This window comes from Haplochromis burtoni, unplaced genomic scaffold, assembly GCF_018398535.1.
Source record: "Haplochromis burtoni strain Fernald_Lab_line unplaced genomic scaffold, NCSU_Asbu1 Contig_52, whole genome shotgun sequence".
Taxonomy (NCBI): domain Eukaryota; kingdom Metazoa; phylum Chordata; class Actinopteri; order Cichliformes; family Cichlidae; genus Haplochromis; species Haplochromis burtoni.
Genome location: NW_024582413.1, coordinates 1,212,299 through 1,235,438, shown reverse-complemented (window position 1 = coordinate 1,235,438; position 23,140 = coordinate 1,212,299). Strand labels below are relative to the sequence as shown.

The following is a 23,140-nucleotide window of genomic DNA, read 5'->3' as shown; positions in this document are numbered from 1 at the left end:
TAAAAAGCAATGAAATTCAAATTTTCCACAACAGACCTCACAGTATCTGTCTGTGTGCTTTGGTGTGTGTGTGTGCTTTGGTGTGTGTGTGTGTGTGCTTTGGTGTGTGTGTGTGGGTTGGTGTGTGGGTGTGTGTGTGTGTGTGTGTGTGTGTCTTTCACAATAAATACATGTGAGTGCATGTGTGTGTGTGTGTGTGTGTGTGTGTGTGTGTGTGTGTGTGTGTGTGTGTGTGTGTGTGCTAAACAAGGTGAGAAAGTTTAAGTCAGGTGGGTTTTGGGAAATTTACATGAAATAAAAAAGACACTGCTGCCATACATAGTTTTGAAGGATTGTCAAAGCGTTTGTTTTTCTTCTCTTTTCTTTTATTCTGTTAAACCCTGCGTGTATTCTCCTCTCCTGTCCTCTCTACCCGTTCAGAACCGTGTGGAGATAAATGACGTGGAGCCAGATGTCTTCAAAGAGATGATGTGCTTCATCTACACAGGCAAAGCCCCCAACCTGGACAAGATGGCTGATGACCTGCTGGCTGCAGCTGACAAGGTACAAAGAGTGTGTGTGTGCATTGCACCTGCTACTATGTACATTTACACACAAGCTGGTATGCATGATAATGTTCCCAAAAATACACCTGGGAAGCACCAAATGCTCCTCAACCTCTAAACACACATACTTACACATCCAAACATACTTTTATAGCAAAGGATAAAGCCGACCCAACTGTGCAAGGTAAAGACATGCACACACTTCCAATGAATCGTTTTCCTCATTGTTTATTCTTGTACTCATGCCGGATATTCAGTGTTTCCTGTCTGTTTCTGTAAAATCACATTTTGAGTGAGTCATCTGCACCGGAAAGATCTTGTGGTAAACTTATGATATATGAGCTTTAGCTGGCATAGTTTGCATGTGATACCATTTTTGTTTGATTCTTTTTGTATGAACTAATTTATTCACAGAGGAGTTCCAAGCAGTGTAAAGGCTTTAGTAGTGTTTACCTTTGTATGTTTTTAGTATTTATACCAAGTCATCTATATTCACCTTGGTTGAACTTGTTTTACTCGTCTTGGTTATCGTAGATCACTAATGCATTATTTTTCCGTGCTTGTTAAATAGTGGTCGGTAAATGTGTATCATTTTATCAGAGACTAATTAGAGTTAGTTACTAGCTCTAATTTTTTTTCTTTTTAAGTGATTATGAAATCACGAACATTCCTAATAGTCGTAGCTTAATGTGCAAATTTGGCTCAAAGAACCATGTGACTCAGCATAGCTTCACTGCTCCCACGATCTTAGACTTTGTAGAAATTTTGCCAAAGGATTTAGAACACTTGCAACCAAAAAACATTTAACCCCCTAAGACCCGAACTCTTCCACGGCATGCATTTTTAATTTCTCTTTGAAATTTGGGCATATTGGGACCTGATGAATGTAAAAACAAAGAATTACCAGATTTTTTTTTTTTTTTTTTTACCTGATTTTTGTTTCTAAGGAAAATAAGAGCCACATATGAGGATATTCATTTAAAATTTTGATAGAACAGTAGTAGTATAATGTCCTTGTAAGTGGATATCAGGCCCATGTAGGGCAAAATTGAGTATTTTGGTCTAAAATAACCCAAAATGTGATGTCCACATATGTGGACGCCAGGTCCTAGGAGGTTAACTCGTCACTAGTTTCCTAACTTGTGTCTTTGGAGCAAGACAGATAATTCCTGTCTTTTTGGCATTCAACAATAAATATAAACTGGTATTTTTGGGATTTTCATGAACCAGTAGCCCTATTTAAATCTTTCCACATGCTTACTTGTCGTTTTTAAAAAGTCTTATTTAATGACAAATCATTTAAATCGACTGCTTTATGTCACTGAATGTAGATAGACAGAATGTAACTTGTTAAATTAAAAGGAAGTACTGCGACATTAAACTGTAGTCTCCGCTAAACCTCTACGAGTCATCTTCAAGTGTGTGTGAATATGAGAGAAGGTTATTGTAGCTGGCAATTTTGTAATCAGACTCAGTGGAAATAATTTTTCGCTTCTCGTGTAATGCTATTCCATCATCAGTTCCAACTCAGTATGCATATCTGTCACTTACCCTTCTCTTTGCCATATTTTTTTCTTATTCAATTTAATGCTTGTTGCCACTGCGGTGGAGTAATTCTGTGTTACCGTATCATTACACACCGCTGCTACAGTTGTTGGTGGCAGCGCTGTTTAAGTAATTTAGTTTACCTGCTGTTTATCCTCCCTCTCTGTCATTTGTAGTATGCTCTGGAGAGGTTGAAGGTGATGTGTGAGGACGCTCTTTGCACGAATCTGTCTGTGGAGAATGCCGCAGAGATCCTTATCCTGGCCGACCTGCACAGTGCAGATCAGCTCAAGACGCAGGCTGTGGACTTCATCAACTAGTGAGTTACACGCTCACGCTGAGATCATCCATCTTGAGAACTACCTCCACACTAATGCAAATATTTTTTTCACCGACACACGCACGCTTCTGCGTTCGGCTTTTTGTCAGGGGATGTCATTAATTTTCAGTGGGAGCAATTTTTGTCTCCCGAGGAAATTTAATTTAATCTCCAGATCAGATGATTTTGCTGCCGTATCATATTGGTCCATTTAGCAATAAACCTCAGCTGCTGGTGTTAATCGTGTTGCGTGCAGCCTGTTTAGGTACGATGTGGCCTATTAGCATCAATGACTACTATTTATGTCCACCGACAGGTGATTGATCCAGTGTTTCAATGCCCACTTGAAACAAAAGGCTTTCTCTCAGTCGCTACCTGAATTGCCTATCACCTTACCCGTGTTTGTTCAAACTGTGTGCCTTAGAGCCAGACACATTCTCCATCCCTTTGTTCATTCCTCTGTCCTCTCTTTACAGCTTCATGTCCTTTCCTTGTTCCTGCCTGGGCTTCGTCTCCCTCCCTTCTCCATTCACTCCCATTATCCTTTCCTTTCCCCCCTTTTCTCCCCGTCTCCCACCTCTGTTTTGTGCTTAAGAGCTCATGTGTGCCTAAAGGTGTTCAGTAATGCAGATTTCTCCCCCTAATCCCAGTCATTAATTGTGGTTATGGGCGTTATGACAGTTTAATTTGCGACAGCGTTGTTGTGGTGGTGGGAAAATTGGCCACAGGGGACTCCTGGCCAGCAAAGCGTTATCAACCCAGCTCCTGCAGACACAATCGACAGCAACAAGAGCAGCAAAACAAAAATCAATTTAGAGGACAAATATCGAAAACGGACGACACAGAGAAACCAATAATCCTACCCCCAGAAGCACCTTAACCTCTTTCCACACCAGTCCTTACAAGCAGTTTACAGTCATGTAGTTGAGACAATAAGAGTCCTCTTTATCCTTCCTCTGTCTCATTTATTCGTCCTCACCAGGGATGCAGCAGAGAGGAAAGGCACCTAAACTCTCCTAATCCACTTTGTTTACAGAAAAGCTTACAGAGTTTTTTTTTAGACCAGCATGTAAACACAACACGAGTAATGTGAAGCACAGACAAAATGCCTTTTTAGTAGATTTTTTTGGTAACTTATAATTACCACTGACTGGAGACTATAGTTTGATTTACCTTCACATCACTGCTCTACTCCCAGTCACTCTCTCCCTATCTCCCTCCGTGACGTTTGATTACTCTTTGTCACCTCCCTTTTTCTTTATTTGTCACTGCTGCCGTCTTATTCTCCCCTCCATCGGTCCATCCCTTCCCCTCCTTCTCCTGCTGTGGTTGCTCTCCTTGTGCCCTTTCACTGCCCTCAGCTTGAGCGTACTGGCCATTACTGTGAGCAGGGCTTCACTTCCTCCACAGAGAATAGGGTCAGAGGTTGGCTGGAGGTCTGGAGCTGCTGTGTGGAAACCATAGGACCACACATTCACGTAGACACACACACAAACAGCCAGGAGCAGACGCGCCAAAACATAAACACACGTGTACACGCACACGCATGCGGTTGTTTATTTACACACAATAAAACATGAAAAATGTCATTAAAGGCCACACAGCAGTGTGCGTGATAGTGCATCCCAGCACCCTGAGGGTGTCAGGAGGTTGAAGACTGCCACAGGGTCTGCTGGTGTAAGCTCAACCACAAGTAAACTGATCAGCACTTAATTAGAAAACCTTCCCAACTTTTTCCTCCCTTTTCCCAACTAAGGAAAAACAATTTAGTTTAAATGTCTGAGGATCTTTCAAGAGCAAACAAATGAACAGTTAATGGAATTAATTCAGCTGAAATAGGCACATGCTAGCCATCTTTATTTCTCCTCATTACAATACCAGGTGTGAATAATGAAACCTAAACGTGGAATGCTTTGAAAATGGGAACTAGTCATCATTTGTGTGCCTTTTTTTGCTTTTCACAGTGAGATTTTCATGTGGTCTCTAAAATGAACCATCTATCTGTTAATATTGTGTTCTGCTTACTATATATACTATAATATATGAATTATAGTACATGTTAAGAGTACTGTGTAATAGTATTGTATAAAAGAGTCCAAAAAACCAAAAGATTTAGTTCATTAGACCCAGAAAAGCAGCAAATCCTCACAATTAAAACTTAACAAAAGGTAATGTTTAACATTTTTGTTTAAAAATCAACTCTCATAAATAAACAAATGATCATAATCTTTCCTGAATAATTTCCTGTTCATTAGCTGATTAATCAAGTAATTATTTCATGATATGATATAAAAAACATTATGACTTAACCTTTTTATCGCATGCCTGTATATTTGTGCAACTTTAATGATGCCTTTTTATTTGTGTGATGTTATTTATCACAAAGATGACCTCAAAGGTTAAATATTTAAAAATATAAAATAAATAACAGCCTCACCAGCTGGTATGACAAATCTGTAATGTCTCAAAGCTGCTCTCCACACAGATGGAGTCTTATAATCCCAAACTCTTTCTCTCTGAAAAAAGATTCATTTGTGTACTTTGTTTGGATATCTGTTTAGTTTCTTAATTTAACATCTTTTCCTGCTTTCCGTTTCCTTTGTATTTCATTTCCCTTTTTTCTCTCAGTCACGCTGCTGATGTGATGGAGACATCAGGATGGAAATCCATGGTGATCTCTCACCCACACCTGGTTGCGGAGGCCTATCATTCTCTGGCCTCGGCCCAGTGTCCCTTCCTGGGTCCCCCAAGAAAACGGCTGAAACAGTCCTAGTGGTCTGGAGCGATTCTCCCGACCTAACCCTGCGGCTTCCTCCCGTACCAGCAGCCTCACTGCTCCTCTCTCCCAATCCTACTTTTGTACCTATAGCATCCCAAGATGCCCACAACTGACGCATAGGGCTTGGGTACATATATAGCTAGGGCAGCTATACAGCTGGGCAGCACAGAGAATTATTGGACTAATGCTATAGAGGAGGTACTACACATCACTGTAAGATGAACTGAGTGAATACCATAAGACCTGGACCTGGATATTTAAGGATTGCAAGCCCAAAGCCTTGCTTATTCCATATCCATCATCAATGATATTGGAAGGCTACAACTCTATTCTGCCTGTCAGGCACGTAAAGAACTGATCTCCTGTCTGAAAGTGAAAAGTCAATGTTGAGTCCCTGAAAATATTTGTCTGTGACGTCTTGACTTCTACAGTAACCCAAACTGTGCTTGTGAAGAGACAAGTGAAGAGGATCAACAAACAGGAAAGTGAAGGACTGTTGTTCCCATTATTGGAGACCTTAATGGTGTTCAGGTTATTGTTCTTCTAAGGCTTGAACAATTGTCTTTATATTTTTTTTCCATGAAAGAATACAAATGTAAACTGTTTAACTGTTAAAATCAGGCAGGCACGTTGAGATGTTTAGCTCAGTTTTTGACTATTTTCCGACTGGTGACAGACTTCTGCCAGATTGTTGTCATTTAGCAAGTAGCGCGAGGCGCAGTCGCTCTGTTTGAATAATAACATCGATAACAGTACGGCTCTTGGGTGACTGAGGACATGACAGTAATTTTACAAGAGTCCGATCAAAGTATTCACTGTAATCTATAGTGGGCATGTTTTAGTGGGCAATATTTTAATATCTAGTGGGCAGTGTTTTAATATAATTGGCATAGTATTTGTTGTCTTGTGACATTAACTGTGCTTCAAAGCTGACAGACCATACAGCCACAGAGTATTTGCTCTTTTTATGTTGTCTTCTTATTTTTCATTCATTGTAGAATTGCACAAAATAATGCTTTTTTGTCATTTTTTTAAAACACAGTTTTTCAGTCTTATTATTTTGTTTTTTTATTCGTTTCGACTGTATTGGAAGTGTCACTTGAGAAAATTGGCTGCTTATTGTTACACTCCTGCTGTTGGTCAGTTGAGCCATACGATACATAAGCATAAATGAAATGTAGGAAAGGCCAATAAAAGAAAGCGCTGCCAGCTAACACAACAGAGAAGGTATCTGCCAGTTTCAAAACATGACATGTTTTACATTAACCTGTTGACCTCAGGCAAGAGATACTTGCTTTTTAACCATGCAGTAACGTAAACATCCGCTTGCAGTGATAATATAACATTTTATGTGCTTGACTCCCTACTACACGTGTTAGTGGAGGATTCCACCAGAGGGCTTCCATATTTGCATGACCTAAAACAGTAAATATCAGGGCAGCCCATTTCTTTTAAGAAATTTATTCTCAGTGGGACTTCAATTGATAAAGCTCAACGTCTTCATTTTGTTTTACCCCTGCTCCCTTGTCACAGGGGTCGCCACAGCGGGTGGCTTTGATGGTTTGATCGTGCTTGATGTTTTTCGTCATGCAACCACAATGGGAATTTGTCTCTCTGGCTAGAATTGAACCAGCGAGCTTTTGCTTGGCAAGCAAACCACTAAACGATCAGAGTTGTTTGTTCCTATGTCTAATTTACATATACCTAAGATGACACTGATAATGAAGTGTAGTTGTCTCTGTGCAGAGGCAACAGCACATCATAGAGATGCCAGCATGCCTATACAGACTCTGGTACTTACCGTTGGAGTGCTTCTTGAATCTTCTTGAAACACATATTTTTATTTTTTGATGAAATTCACAACTGAAGCTCCAAACACTCACCATCATGTGTATAATTAAAATCAAGTATATCTCATGCCTTAATGTGTTCCCTTGACTTGTTCACAGTCTTGCCCTTTAAAACTGTAAAATACATATATTTTTGAATTTTTTCCCAGCATGTTGGTGTCTTTTTTTCTAATACTTCATATTTTCTTTCTTTCTAATTATGCAGTTTGACCACATATACAGGTTACTGGCTAATTAATGCACAGCTTCTTTCAGCTTGGTGCTAGGTCACTGTGTTTCAGTGTCACATTTTAGTTTCAAGTGTAATCCTGCTGTGATCAGTGTTCAATCTCCTGTGCAGATGTTGTCGACCTTAGCAGATCACGTGGGTCTCATACCAAGTTGTGTAGCATGCAGACTTACCTCTCAGGCTTCTTTGACTGGGTCTCTTGCTTAGAGAACAGATAGATTGTAATCACTTCAGAGACTCAGACCTTTGTCTCGGACTGTATTTTAACAGGGATTTCTTTGTGTTGACCAAAGTAGAGGCCCTCCGAGCTTTAGGGAAGCTCTTCCCTGAGCCCTTTAAATCACTCCTCATCAAACAGTCAGCCGTGGCCACCGGTCTTTGGGGATAATCTGGCATTGTGCTGGCGCTCATCAAACACACAAATGGCCATTATTTGTGATACAGACAGTATACAGGGGCTTAATGTTTGGGCACATGGGAGTAGAACTGATTCAACTACATACATCAGATATCAAGTTATGATGCAAGTTTATGTAACAGTTTTATGAGTCGTGGTGAACAAATTTTACGCCTTTTATGTGAGTGTAGTGTTTGTGCGAGTATAAAAATGAGAAGAGTTGTAAGGAGACAATCCACGCATGAACCTTCGGTGGTTCTTATTGTGTTGTGAGTCATTCTCTAAAGAAAATATTTATTTAGCAATAATTTCAAAATGGACAGTTTTATATTTGCAGGCTTTTTATTACACATCATCTGTACAAACCAGCATTGAGAAGAAGAGCTGGACAAATACATGCATAAAAGTATGATCTTAACTAGTGAACAAAGTCATCTCTGTGTGTGTAAAAGCACTTCCACATAGGGCTGTTCAATATAACGATATCCGATGACGATATAAAAACATCTATCGTTTCCTATTACGCTATCGTGTTTCGTGGTGTCATAAAATAAACTGTTTACGGCAATATTTTTTTCCATCGTTTTGATGGACACTGTAGTGGCTATATCAATTTCTTAAAGTTCTCTCTTTCTCTTATATTTAATATAACTACACTACAGACGGACAAGCGCCTGTTTTTACGTGTTGTCGTTCGCAACAATGACGTAAAACCATGGCTCCGCTGCCGCTCGTTTGTTTTTCACATAAACCTTTCACAATAAAGCTCAAGATCCTGTTGAGATTTTCAAAATAAACTGAATCACGTGAAAGAGTATGCGGAGAGTTTACGGATGAGAAGCAAAAAAGAGCTGTCAGGTGCTATAAAAATAAATCTTGGACTCAAACCTTTGAAAGAAAATGGTGGACGTTACAACTTATGTCTAAAAATGTATATATTTCTTCCATAGTTTCATGCATTGGTTAAAACACTCGACTCCAGGACGCCCAGCTGGAAAAACTTCACGCAAATCGAGTTGCCCGAGATTCACAGAATTTACAGAAAATATTACATTTTTGTGATTTATATCGTTGTCAGGACGATAAATGTCTTATATAAGGATGCGATTTTGGTCATATCGCACAGCCCTACTTCCACAAAGTAATTTATACAACTGGGTCATTTAGGTGCCTTTTTCAGTTAACATAGACTCAATTCATTGGTGTTTGTTTTTTCTTTTTCTGAATTTGCATATTGTATTTAACCAGTCACTTTGTGCTTTGTGTGATTTCTCAAGCTGTCAAGAGATTTTCAAAAGTTTTTGTTAAGGCAAAAAGGATAACATTTGCAAATGCAGATATTTTTGGGACTAAAATAACTGGCTAGTGTGCACAAACATCTGTACTGCCCATGGATCTGAAGTCGTCATGAGGCACACCTCCTAAAGGTGCTGAGAGAAACGGTGCTAAGATCCTCTGGGACTACAGCATCCAGACTGACAAACAGCTGCTGGCTAACCAACCGGATATAGTGGTGGTAACTCGGAGCAGAAGAGGGCAGTTGTGATAGATGTGGCAATCCCAGGTGATAGTAACATCCAAAAGGAAGGAAGGAGATGAAGAATCACCAGATGCTGAACGAAGAGCTCGAACAGATGTGTAAGGTAACGTCCAGTGTTCCTGGGGGCAATGAGATTAGTGACCGAAAAACTGAATGAATGGCACCAGCAAATTCCAGGAATAATATCTGAAATTTCTGTTTTTAAGGAAATGCTGATAACAAGAGTCTGCAAAACTCAGATTCAAGGTTCTGAAGTCGGAGAAATAAAATAAATATTCCTATAAAATTTATATTCCTTGGAGAACATGCCTTTTGTTTGAATGCCACCTTAAACCTCAGACCTGGCAGTATGTGTTTATCCCACTGTGGTGCAGTGTATGTGTACAGCACTATAGAATTAAACTGCGTGCCAAAAGTGGAGAACAAGACTTGATGGTTTACACTTTATATTGCCTGATAACCCTCAGAATAAGCTGTCCAGCCAATATTTCAGAGTTTGAGAATTTTGCTGCAAAGGTCACGGTGTGTGTGCGCATGTGTGTCGGACTGAGAGTGTGCGAACATGGCAGACATATGGTTCTCTCTGAGTGGGCGTGCATGTCAGCACTTTGCTTTTTTGGGGAATGTCCCTGAGATAGGAAAAGCCTTTGTTAACTGGAGTCGAGCCTGTCAGTGTGACCTTCTTCATGTGAGCTGGAGTTTGAGGCGCCAGGGTGTGATTTCTTTTTAGCTTTGATAGTCAGCTTGGGTAGCAGCTTGCAGCCAACCTTCGGTGTCTTTGTAAATGTGTGTGTGTGTTTGTGTGTGTGTGCACCTCCATTGGCCTCAGATGAGACAGTCAGGGGGCGATGGATGGCATGATGCATGTGGAGAGGTGTACTCAGTTGTTATGCATGCTGTATAAGTCTGTCGCCCCCCCTTCCTTCGCTTCCCCATCATTCACTCCTTTTATAGGAGAAAGGAGAGCAAGGCGTGGCAGGTCAGTGCTGTGAAAGCCTGTAACAAGCTCTGCATCTGTGTCACCCCACCATCAATAAAGAGAAGGAAGATCAAGGCTGAGATTGATGCCTGCTGGTCTGCACTGGCCTGAAGGAGGGGAAGGAGGATGGATAGCAGTGAGGAGATAGCAAAGTAAAGTGTCGAGTAGGGGGTCAGACCTTGTCGGGCTTTTCAGTTTAAGGGCCTAGAATTCAAACCTCAGCTATTTGTTTATCAGTGCCTTTGACTTTATACACACATGGCAGCAGTTTAAAATAGGATGTTCAACTGACTTTTATTAAAACAATTATTTTACTTATTTAAATTTGGTCAGTCTTCCTCCTTCTACATTATCTCCTTGAGTAGCGCTACAGTTTCCAGTGTGGTTGCCTTTATTTGACTGCTCCTAAATTCTCTCATGACCACTTTCACTTGCATCAGTAGGTTTCCTCCACTGTATTGAAATCACACACATTCAACTTCAATTTCATTTTGGGGAAGAGGACAAAGTCGCCGAGAACCAAGTCTATGACTAGAGCTAAATATATGCATTTTCAATTAACTGTGTGCTGTGCACTATGGCACGCTTCATGGTTCAGGTTATTTGCACTGAATTTTAAAGTCTTCATTGACAGTCTCACCCTAGGGGAAGAATTTATGCTACACATCCATCCATCTATCTCTTTTCCTTAATTCAAAGCAGGGTATTACAGCTACGTTTCCAGGTTCCTCCTGGGGGATCCTGAGGCATTCCTGGGTCAGAGGAGCAGTGCAATCCCTCAAGTAAGTTCTGAGCGTACCCTGGGGTGTTCTCCCAGCTGGACATGCCAGGAAAGCCTTAGAAAGAAAAGACCCAAGAAGCATCCTAATCAGATTCCCGAACCACCTGAGCTTGACTCAGCTGGCTGTGTTTGACTCAAAGTACCAGCAGCTCTACTGCCTACTTGTTTTGGATGTCGAAGCTCCTCGCCCTATCGCTACAGCTGAAATCTGGTGCCCCAGATGGAATCCTTTCAGGAGGCCACCCGAGACTGCGGGAAGTCTGACTGCTCTGAGCTGCTGCATGGTGCATAAGCACACACAACAGGCTGATCCTTCCCTGATGCTAGTGTTTGGAAAAAGTCTGTCCACAAACACAGACAGACGCACAAACACTTGACCAAGAGCTTAAAACTGCATGATTGCGCATGATTACCCAAACAGATTTTACTGCGATTACATACGCAGAGTCACAAAATTAAAAAAACAATGACAGCTGTACTATTGCATTGTAAATATCAGGTTGTATATGCAGCTATTAAAGTAGGAGTAATATTTATATAATGGAAAATATGATTATTTATCTTCTGTAAAAAAGACCTGTTGAGTATCTGAGCAGCTCTCAATGATTTGGTAATAATTAATATGTATTATAAATAGCTTATTAAAAGTGTAAATATCATTCACTCACTGTTTCTTTTATAGTAAGTCAGTACTTAGAATTTTTAAGTCACTTTATAAAATATAGACAAAACAACACTACCTATAAATAGCAATGTCATTATTTAACATATTATGACCTCTGCAAGGGGATATTTGACCATATATTCCTCATGATATCCCAAGTAATCCACACTGATAGTATCATCTGTGACAGGCGAGGGAAGCTCAGGCCTTGGGCCAGAGAAATGGAAGGATGAAGTGACAGGGGTAATGGATGTACAGAGGGATGAAGAGTGATCGGGTGTCATACAGGTGGGATAGGGCCAGACAGATAGTGAATGAAGGAGAGATCGAGGATGGATGGCCAAAGCACCTCAGACATTGACAGTGTTGAGAGATTTGTCTTCTTTGAACGCCATTTGTCTTGGTTCTTCTTTTCAACCATGTCTTGGCGAGTTAAATTTCATAAAGCTCTGATGATACAATGCAGCAGTGTAGTTTTGCATAATGTAACTAGTTGCCATTTTCGGTGAATCCTCTGTTCTGAAAGTTGTCTTCAGGATTACGGGAAGGACACAAACAAATAAACTGCAATCCATAATGAACTGTTTGCTCATAACACCGGATGTAGAAATTAGAGTAAAATAAGAAGTAGACAAGGGAGTTTAGTCACACGCGGACACAATTACACACATATATATGAGCTGCTAATTGCTTTGTGTGCTCCAATCTGTCGTGTGAATGTGTCGGTGCAATATTGCATTGCTGTGGGTGTTTGCCCGGCTCATAACCGCAGACCAATGTGGCGGAGACAAGCTCATATATTAAGATAACCCTGAAACGGAATGGAATTGTATTTCCCTGGCGGTTCAAACGACTTCTGTGGTTGTAAACTGATAGTGGATGAGATTTGGCTTTAATGAAGCAAGACTTATTGTGCACAGTGCAACAGAGGAAGGTGCATGGGTGTATACGTTTCATTATCCAAGGGTGTGTTTGAATGCACGCGTGTGTGTGTATGCATTCATTTTTTTCCTTAACAAGGAGCGCTGTCATCTATAGCTGCATGTTTGCTCGTGCTCTCATGGCAAATGTTATTGTATCGCCATTTTTCTTGCTTTGAGGTTAGAGTGTGTGTCTGAGGGCTGTGATTTATTTCACGTGAAATAATCAAGTGCAAGGTTTTTATTTTGTGCTTGTCCCTGGTGTAATCTTTTTCAAGGTTGCGTGTGTGTGTGTGTGTGTGTGTGTGTGTGTGTGTGTCCCCTTCATCTGTTCATTAGAATCTCCCCTACTGGCCTGGCTCTAATGAGACCTGTGGAGCCAAAAGTGATGGAGACTTTGAGAGGGAGAGATTTAAGCTGAATGGTATGAAAGAAAAAAGGTGCAAAACGCTTAGGTTAATAAGCGATGTATTTTTTACACTTTTTGTCAACCTGATCTTTGCTGTCCGAAGCCTTAAATTTACTCAGATCTATTTTTAATCAGGGGTTTCAAACCAGTTTAAACCCACCATGTTTTCAAGAGAGCTAAAATCTTGCTGGTAAGTGGGCTAACATTCTTCCACCTAAATTCTACTCTGCAGCTACATCGTCTACTTTAGCAATAACTGAAATTCCACCCAGAATTATCAGCTCAATACGTAAGTAGCATGGACAATGTTTTGCTACCCATCTTCCACTGGACTTTTAATCCTGTAAAAATAGGCTGAGGATGAACAGCATAATGGAAGAAGAGATGAGTGAAAATAAAAGAGGGTGTGAGAAGAGTAGTGCCTTAGTGTTTCACAGGAACCATTCGGTTTTTACACAGTGAATACAAAGAATAGAGTGGAAAAATTACAGATCTACAGTACCATAGTGATGTGATCCCATCTTATCTTAATGACCTTGTAGTACCATATCACCCAGAGCACTTCGCTCTCGCTCTGCAGGCCTACTTGTTGTTCCTAGAGTATTTAAAAGTAGAATGGGAGGGAGAGCCTTCAGTTTTCAGGCCCCTCTTCTGTGGAACCAGCTTCCAGTTTGGATTCGGGAGGCAGACGCTATCTATACTTCTAAGATTAGGCTTAAAACTTTCCTTTTTGCTAAAGCATATAGGACCAGGTGACCCTGAATCCTCCCTTAATTATGCTGCAATAGACGTAGGCTGCCGGGGATTCCCATGATGCATTGAGTTTTTCCTTTCCAGTCACCTTTCTCACTCACTATGTGTTAATAGACCTCTCTGCACTGAATCATATCTGTTATTAATCTCTGGCTCTCTTCCACAGCATGTCTTTTATCCTGTCTTCCTTCTCTCACCCCAACTGGTCGCAGCAGATGGCCGCCCCTCCCTGAGCCTGGTTCTGCCGGAGGTTTCTTCCTGTTAAAAGGGAGTTTTTCCTTCCACTGTCGCCAAAGTGCTTGCTCATAGGGGGTCATATGATTGTTGGGTTTTTCTCTATATCTATGAAGCGCCTTGAGGCGACTTTTGTTGTGATTTGGCGCTATATAAATAAAATTGAATTGAATTGATCATAAGCCAATGTTCTGGAGAAATGGAATACTCGATAAAGACACCCCCCCAAAACAAAACAAATAAAAAAACAAGCTTATCCAACATGAATGCCATTATCAAATGTTACAGCAGTCCATCAAATATTGAGATAGAAGATCGAGAAGTTTTTAAGGCAGTGAGCTGGTCATTTCATTTTCATTTCTCACTCCCACTTTAGTAACTAAGCAGGTTTTTATGTTTTTTAATGTAAAGTTTTACTGTTAAAAAATACAAACTATACATAAAGTTTATGTATAAAGTTTGAGGCGGTAGGATTTCTTTTGGAGGGCAGTTGTTTTAGATTTCTTTGGGTGTAACTCACAACGTGGAAAACGCACATAAAACAAATGTGTAGGAAATGGATGCAGCATTTGCTCAGATAAATCCTTACAATGGCAGACTCCGGAATTGCTTTGCTCAAAATAAAATGAAAATTGTATCTGAGTTAAAGCAGATGTTTTCAGGTAAAAATACGGGGAAGAAAAATCAAACGGTGTGGTTACAGAGTATGAACCTTTTGAATGTGAGGAAAAGTGAGCACATAACTAGAGGGAGAGGAGAGAGATGCTGAAGGACATCACAGAAAAAGGGGAAACGGGGTTGTCTTATGAGCACTGGTCCATTTGTTACCTGTGCATGGGTAAATGAGAGCCTTCTTCTAGCCTCGTTAAGCATGATGCAGTGCCTCGGCCGTTGGCACGGCGCTGATTAAAATTTACCCTCTAGAGTTTGGAGGAGCGTCTAGCTGAGGCTGCACTCCTGCACTCTTAAAGCAAATGGGCCGAAAGGTCACGGCTCGGCGACCCCCACTGCCATTCCTTATTTATTTAGCTTTTTAGCTTGGATTCTGCTGAGATAGAGGGAGGAGAGAAAATCTTGATTCATTCTCTCATACACTGAATGTATAATACAAGCATCCTCCTCCATCTTTGATTCTGCAATGGCTGTCTCTCTCTTTTCTTTTTTTTTTAAGTTATTTGATAAGCCGTATTCAAATAGCTTCCGCTGATTAATTTTATACTCTGATTTTTTTTAATTTCACCCCTAGATCTGGGACCACTACATTTATTAAGTCAGAAATCAGCGACCAAACTCAAATACAGCAAAACACTCCAGTTTACAGTAAAATGGTGGTTTTAGTCGTCTTTAAGTCTAGACGAGCTCCACGGGGTCAGATTTATCCGCACCTAAATTTGAAAGTCAATCGCCTCATATGCCAGTAGCTGAACAAATATTTAAAGTTGTACTAATCAATATTTGCTGGCCACATGTCTCAAAGTGAGATCCTTCGCTTTGATCCACACTGGTGCCTCAAATGATCTATGAGATAATTTTTCCTTGGTTTAAAAAAAGGATGAATCCTTGCTACTTTAGTTTACTTTTATTCAAGTCTGATTTATGATTTAAAATGAAATGAGACAGACACAGTAGTATTATATCTGTTTGCAGAATAAATCGAATGAATCAAAGCTGTGAAAGGAATTATAGATTGTGAGAAAACCAGTGGAAACCGTTAAGAATTACGCAGTCGTCTTCAGTGGCTCCTTATTTTTGAGTTGTGACTGCTTCCAGTTGCAGCAGACTGTACTGTTAGCAACCACCAGTTGCTAGGGAATACTCTGCATTCTCTGACCAGTTGTGAGTGGTTGCTAGAGGTTTGCTAAGGCCCCAGTCAGTGGCTCAGCTCAGTGGCCCCCGGTAACAGCCGGTTGCTAGGAAAAATTATGTATTCCCCAACCTGACTGGCGAGTGGCTGCAAGAGGTTGCTTGCAGTCAGTAGGTGGAATGCCGAGCAATATATTTATCTGAGTCTTTAATTGAAGATGATTTGTATGAAATACAAACTTTTTTCTTTTTGCATCACACATCACAACAATGAAATGTTTACGTGTGTGTGTGTGTGTGTGTGTGTGTGTGTGTGTGTGTGTGTGTGTGTGTGTGTGTGTGTGTGTGTGTGTGTGTTAAATTATACACATTTTTCATGTATTACCCAAAAACTCTAAAGCATCTGATTTCAATCCATTTGTGTTCCAGGGTCCAAATGTTCATCCAGCTCACAGGAACACATGAAGGCCAGCTTGCAACTTTAGGGATAAATTGGTGCTGGCTTCTAAAAACTCACATCATCAGTCAGCTACAGAAGACCAGATAAACTCTGCTGGCTCTGAGTAAAGAATAGCTGTTACCAGAAGCAAGTAAAGCTTGGAGACAGCAGACGCACACTTTTAATCTCTCCCCGTGTTTCATCTCTATTCTTCAACTTCTTCTGTCTGTTTGGGTTTGTTGTGTAAAACTCTTTGACAGCTACAATCATCACCTGCATAATTACTCTGAACATTTTTTGGGGGGGATGTTAAGAGAGGGGAAAGTGAAGAGGAGGTTTCTGTCATTTCTGGATTGGAATTTAGAGATTTGTGTTGTAAAAAAAGCACTTTCAAAAATGGGTTTCTTCATAAAATCACGCTTGTCTATTCAGTCTGCAGCATGCTGCCTACACAAAATTTTAGCTTTAGAAACAGCGAGTGTCGTTTCTCTCATATTCAGTTGGAAAAATGTTCTCAGCATCAGAAATCCAAACTATTTTATGATTGCATGTTTTAATTGAATTCTTTTAACTTAAGGTACCTTACTTTGACCTACCTTGTTGACATCTGATTCACTGATTGATATTTTTTTCATGTTTTGCCAACCAAAGAGAAGAGAGTTATCTTGCTTTATTCAGCTGAAAATGGTGACTAATGTAGATATAGTAGGAAATTGTTTTTTCTTCATTTGAGCAACTTGATTTCCTTTTTTTGCATTTTTAGAAATATCTTGTGTTCTTCTTTTTACCTCATTTGAGCCTTTGTATTACAACACAAACACACCTAAGCACACACACACAAACACAGGAAAGAAAAGGTCCCATTCATGCAAAAAATATGTTTTAGGGAAAAAACCTTTTGACTTTAACAAAGGCTGTGGCCTGCTGCTGGTAACATTACTACTCACTCCTTACAACACTGGATTCATGTCTCATATGGGTCCCTTAAAGGGAAGGGCTCGGTTGGTAAGTATTACTCTGCCTTAGATTTTATCTTCTTTCATGGTATTTATTAAGACTAAATATCTAAATTAGCTTTGCTACAGTTTATCAGATTTGGAAAAACTGCAGCTAAATAAATTATGCGTGGCTGTTTTGATAGATGCTGTGTATGTCAAGAAAGTAATTGCACACAGAATAAATTGCTTACTGATGAATTTGGAATAGCAGTAAAAAGGCGCTTCTTGAAATGTATACTTTCAACGAAAAAAGGAAAGAGAGGCTGTGCCCTGTTTAAAGTCCGGCCTCTGTCTCTCCCCTGTATGTATACTAAAATAGTGTAGAGTTCATTTTTACAATTTAACAGTTTAGCTCGAAAGAAGAGCAGAAAAAAACTGAAGAGCGATCCTGCTGTGTGAGGGCTCTACTGCAGTTGTCTGAATAATATGCCAATATCACCATGCTTGCATGATCTGAATAGCGATCCGTTCCCTCACCTTTACCTTTTGTTTAGTATGCTAGCAGTGCACTTTGGATATCTGCACAAAACCTCATGACAATCTATCCAATAAAAACCCAGAGATTGCCATCTTTAGAGTTATACCCGTAAAATAGCTTTACAAAAAATTGAAAGAAATGAACATTGCACATTTTGTGGGTCCATTCTCGTTTGCAAGCCGTGACCTGAAGCCAACAGACCAGTTGGCTTGTGAAACATGAGCAAACTGTCTACTTCTTGACGTCATGTTGCATGATTCATGCTTTTTGAGGTCTTGAAGTTTCAAGTAGTTAACTCTTTCTGTCATTCGGAGTCCCAGCTTTTAAATGGACACAGTATTTTTCCCCCAAGGAGACATCTGACATTGCTTTCCTCTCGCCTCTGATATTCTCTATTCAATCCCCCTTCCCACTTTCTGTTCTAACACCTTCCTTTGCATTGCACTCATTCCTTCAACACTGCCCTTCTCTCACATCAACTACATCTTTTCCCGTGTCCTTTTCCCCTCCACAGTCATCTACCTTTTTTCTTTTCCCCCCCCTGCAACTCACTTATCACTCCCTGTAGTCTCCAGCATCTTCATTGTCTCTTTTCTCTTTCTTGTGCATCTCTGCCTTTCTTCCCCTTTTGGTTGTAGGTGCAGGTCTGGTGAGGTGTAATTGGGTTGTTCTCTATAAGCGAACTGCCGGGAGAAGAGCTTTAATCTTTAGTCTCGCTTAAAATGTAAAGCAAACGCCGGAGGCTTTGGGACACAGCAGAGATTTTTCCCTTTACCACACACGTTTGCATATTCACCTTCTTTTATAAAGACACAGTGCACTAAAAACATATAGGGGATTATGCATTTGCTCCCTTACTCAAGCATGAGTCTACCAGAACACACTGGATTACACACACCAACTGCACACTTGTCAAATGTTGTTCTTCAGCAAAGCTAGCTTTCACTTTCAGTGTCAGTGCTTTCAAAAAACAAGTATATAGTCTGATTCTGCCCACAGCAAGTAAAGCGCATTAGTGCTCTCCAGGTGGTGTGTTGACTAGATAATGAGCGTTGAGGTAATTGATTGGGGGTTGTAATTAGTGGTTAGCTGTCACTGATTAATCACAGTCCGCTACTTCCAGCGTTACCATCTCTGGCTCTCACGTTGTTTTGAGCATGTGTGTCTGCTTCACCGTGCAGCAATTGAGCCTTTATTGTGATTGTCTCAGAGCTTAGCTCTGAACTGGCCAACCAAACACACTCTTTTTTTTCTTCTTCCCTTTAAGCATTTATTAATTGTTCATTCTCTTCCTCGTTGCAGTTTCAGCTGTTTGGTTTACCTCATTTTCTCTCCGACATCCCTGTATCCCTTTAGTCACTCTCATTAGAAATATATAAATAAGCACAAGGCTGCACGCTCCCCGCTCAGTCCTCGAGGCCGTCCTATTGTCATTTGTGATTAGTGCTGGTTTGTCAAATTAGCCCACTTTAATCTCACAATTAAATGATCTAATAAGTTTTGCAGTTGTATCAGATGAAAGTTTTGTAAGTGACTCATTTGTATGCTGAAGCTTGTGAAATCATTTCTGTTAATGGGATAATTCCAGTGCTAATCAGCAGTTTTTTCTCAGATGAAGTACTGCTGAGCTGCCTGCTACATCTCCAGATTACTGACAGATAGCAACACTGCACACTAATGTCACACAGCTTCATTGACGAGACAAAACAGATTAATCTCTGTGTGTAGGTGTGCGTGCGTCCACTTACTTATACAGTCATGGACGTGTTTATGGTTTTATGAAATATAGTCTCTTTGAGGGCAGACCGCAGGTTGGCAGTGTCATGGAAACAGGCAGAGACCAGCGGCCTCTTAATTGTCTGAGGTTTCAGCATACCGCACGGGTGACAGATTAAAGGAAAAAAATCCATGGCCTCTTTAGTGGGGGATCTGGTGGCTCTGTTATGCCAGAGCGAGGATTACCTTTATCCAATGTGGGGTTGTAACAGGAAAAAAAAGGAAAGAGATGAGATATTAAACATTTCTTTCCTTTTCATGCATTATGTAGCTTAATTATTCCCCGAAGAAAGTAATTCCCTACACTATTCTTTACATTGCTTTTGGTTTCTCCATAATATGCACTGAAATGCATCCTGCAGTGTAAACCTTAAACTACATTCCCACACACTGACACAAATCCCTGTCCTAAAGAGGACACACATGCAATCTTTCTTTTAGCGTTTAGGTTTGAACTCACAGCTGACAACACAAAGCAACGTTGAAAACCAGCCCTAAAGAAACTGTACTCCACTGTAGAGGTAAAAATGAAGGCTACAATATAGCAAGTCTGACTGCTCGTCACGGTCTTTACTACCTGTTGAAGATGAGGCTCTGGCTGCTAGACTGTGGTGGGCAGACACTAAGCTTTAACATCACTCTGGGCTCTTTGCTAGCTTTGTGTTAGTGCAAACATCTGTCTGTGAAGATATCTGCAACAAGCTGAAGTTGTGTTGGCAGCATAATGCAGTTCTTTCTGTCTCCACCCCTCAAATGTGTCCACTCCATTTTCCTTCACTCTGCACATGAACTGAAATCAACTGATTGGGGCACAAGTGTGTTGGAAGAGAAAAGTAATTTCTCTTTCTTTTCTCTGTCTCACCATCAGGAAGATAATTGAGGATCCTTTAACAACGTAATTGTAGCTGTAATGTTCTATATGCCTGCATTAACAAACAAAAAAGAGGTTAAAGTGAAACCCAACATTGTTCATAATGTGACTTGTTTATTCTACAATGATATTACTGGTACTAAGTTTCCTTTATTAGGCCGTGTCATTTGTCATTGGTATCTAATGCACTGGGTTAAGGTAACAGTGCAACAGACTGTGTACTACGAAGCAAGATTAATGGCTTGGCAAACTACGTCGAGCTTAAAGTCAGAGTTTTCAGTGATATGAAAGTGGCTTTCTTCTTACTGGGCTAAATCACTGTGGTAACACTTAACCGGGTTGGCAGCAGGTTATGTTCTGAGTTCAGTTTAAAATCTGCTGGAAGCTGCACATTTTCACAGATTCTTTCATTTACAGCATGTTTTAAGTGCATTATAAATTCTAATGTGCAAGATGTTAAGTGGTACCTTTCTAAAACCACTTAAGTGCAAACTGTGTGTCACATTGTCATGGCAATGTTTGTGTATTCATTTAATAGTCATTTATTTTTATTTTAAATTTATTTTAAATATTTTATTCTGATTTACTGCTAAGTCTCTTTTACCCTGCTGGAGTTGCTGCAAGTAGAATACAGAATACCTATTAAGTAGTTTCACTTTGACTTGCCAACAACTAAAGGGATTTCCATATCTCCTTTATTAGGCCATAGGACAGTAACGTTTAATGTTTAAAGGTGCTCTGTTTTCAGAGTTTCAGAGCTCTAACATGCAGCTGTCACTTTAGAAATAAACAGCAGCACTGAGAGTGCGCTCAGCGATACATAAACTTTAATTTTATTTTTTTTACAGCTCTGTGCAATAAATCCTCAGCATTAACGGTTTTCTGAAGCATTCATCTCTTGTTATTTGCAACAGTGTTGCATTTTACTGTTATTATTTTTATGTTCTTTATACTGTAGATTCTTAATCACCATTTTATAACGATCGTCATCCGATAACATCTCTGAAGTCGGCGGCACTCTTAGGGATCACTTTGTACCAAGAAAGTGTCATGTGACCCCTGAAACGCCCCCTTTTTATTTGAGCACTCACAGAGCCTGTAGCGCAAAAACCAGCATAACAGATAAAGTTGATAACCATCGTCACAATACCTGTTATCTCTGTCTGGGGTTTTAGGTGTTAGTTATTGAGCCAATTATTATAAAAATGTTGGCTGTGTTGAACTTTGTTTGAAGTATACCCCTCTGGTCTTTTAGTCCCATATAGATGCTTATAAAGGACCCCTTGATGTCACAGTAAAACTTGGTGGGTAAGCATGATTTTACGCCACACAGATTTAATTTTGGGTGTGATGACCCAATCCACCCTGCCTTCCTTTCAGCCAGTTTATGTGGCAGGTCCCAACTGCAGATGCTGGAGGGGTGGTGTGGCTCATTTCTCATCATTAATACTGGCCACACCCAGGCCCAGTGTGCCAGTGCTCTCTAAAAGCCCCGAGAGATCAGTTTCTGCATGGCTCTCCTCTCTGAGAAACCCTTTTGGCTTTGTTTTCCGCACTAAACAGCATTGCTTACACCACTTGTTCACCCAGGCGCTCATTTATACCACTAATTGTACTGACTACACACACCATGGTTTGTTTATTTTAAATGAAAGGGATGAACTTAAACTGTCTCTTATAATTGGCATCTGTGTGCATCTTTTTTGGCATGGATGTTCCGCCCAGTTTGTAACATTGAAAAGTGGGAAAAACACACACACAACCTTTTTGCTAAACGATTAGATTTTTCTATATAAACCAAACTGGTGTGTAAAAGTGAAAGTAAAAAGCAACTTAAAACATATAAGTAAATTAAAACAAAGCAATGGAGATTCTTAAGAGAGTATGAACCTTATTCTATTAGGTGGGAAGATTGTGACTTACTCCACCCCTCCAGCCTTCAACCACTGACTGCAGCTCTTTAAGGAGGGCTGGGATCTCTTGGTGTCTAATATTGCCCTGGCCAGTGTGTCAAGGTGTTGGTGGCAAAGTGCACTTTGTCTGTATCTCTGTGAAGCTGGCAGCATCTGACTGAGTGGTAGCATTTAAAGCCCTGGGATGACATTCAGTAAAGAGGAAGGTAAAATTGATTTCAGAGTCAGTGTTAGGTTCAGTTTGGGTTGAAGCAAAGTTTTGGGGTTAGCCATGTGGGAGACTAGTGACAGGCAGGAGAATGTATTAATGACTATCCCCACAAGTATAGAGGAATCTGTTTGGTGTGTGTGTGTGTGAGTGTGTGAGAGAGTGTGCTCACATGTGAAGAGAGAAGGGAGTGGGACAGAAAATCCCTCATTTCACCACTGTGCAGAGGAATGCCAGCATGATGTATGAGGTCACTCGTCCTTCAAGAAGCTTTGCTCTAACCGCTTTTATCAGGCTTGCTGTTCCCTGAACACACAAACCCGCATGCATGCGCGCGCACACATACACACAACCTCACAAACAAGCCTCTGTGTACCTGAAAGGTCACTGTGAGGAATGTTGGTCCATCATTTTGGCTATTACCCTTCATTAGTTGTAAAATATCTCTGTCCAGCTGACTCTGTGAAATAGTTGCTGCTTATGAGAAGCTGCTGTCGAGACCTCATGAATTCTTCAAACACCCGATTGCCCTCTTCTGCAGAAGTCCCCGATCATTCAGGTGAGCTGATGGGTCCAAGCTGAAGTCATCACACATTCTCCTCACACTTGGGGGAGGTGAGTTTGTGTGTCAGTCCTCCTCATCATGACAGCGTAACACTCCCTGACCCCACACACACACACACACACACACACACACACACACACACACA

At 40.5% G+C, this 23,140-nt stretch overlaps 1 protein-coding gene across 7 annotated transcripts in view; it reads left to right on the top strand.

Moving 5' to 3' along the window:
- Positions 1-7,181, top strand: part of LOC102293263 (speckle type BTB/POZ protein) — a 93,889-nt gene extending 86,708 nt beyond the window's left edge. For all 7 annotated transcript variants that reach the window (XM_042220617.1, XM_042220618.1, XM_042220621.1 and 4 more), the window contains 3 exons: positions 421-543; positions 2,267-2,409; positions 5,038-7,181. In XM_042220617.1, the coding sequence (XP_042076551.1) occupies positions 421-543; positions 2,267-2,409; positions 5,038-5,182 (411 nt within the window). In that variant the 3' untranslated portion in view covers positions 5,183-7,181. The remainder of the gene's footprint in view (positions 1-420; positions 544-2,266; positions 2,410-5,037) is intronic.
- The last annotated feature ends 15,959 nt before the right edge of the window (positions 7,182-23,140 follow it).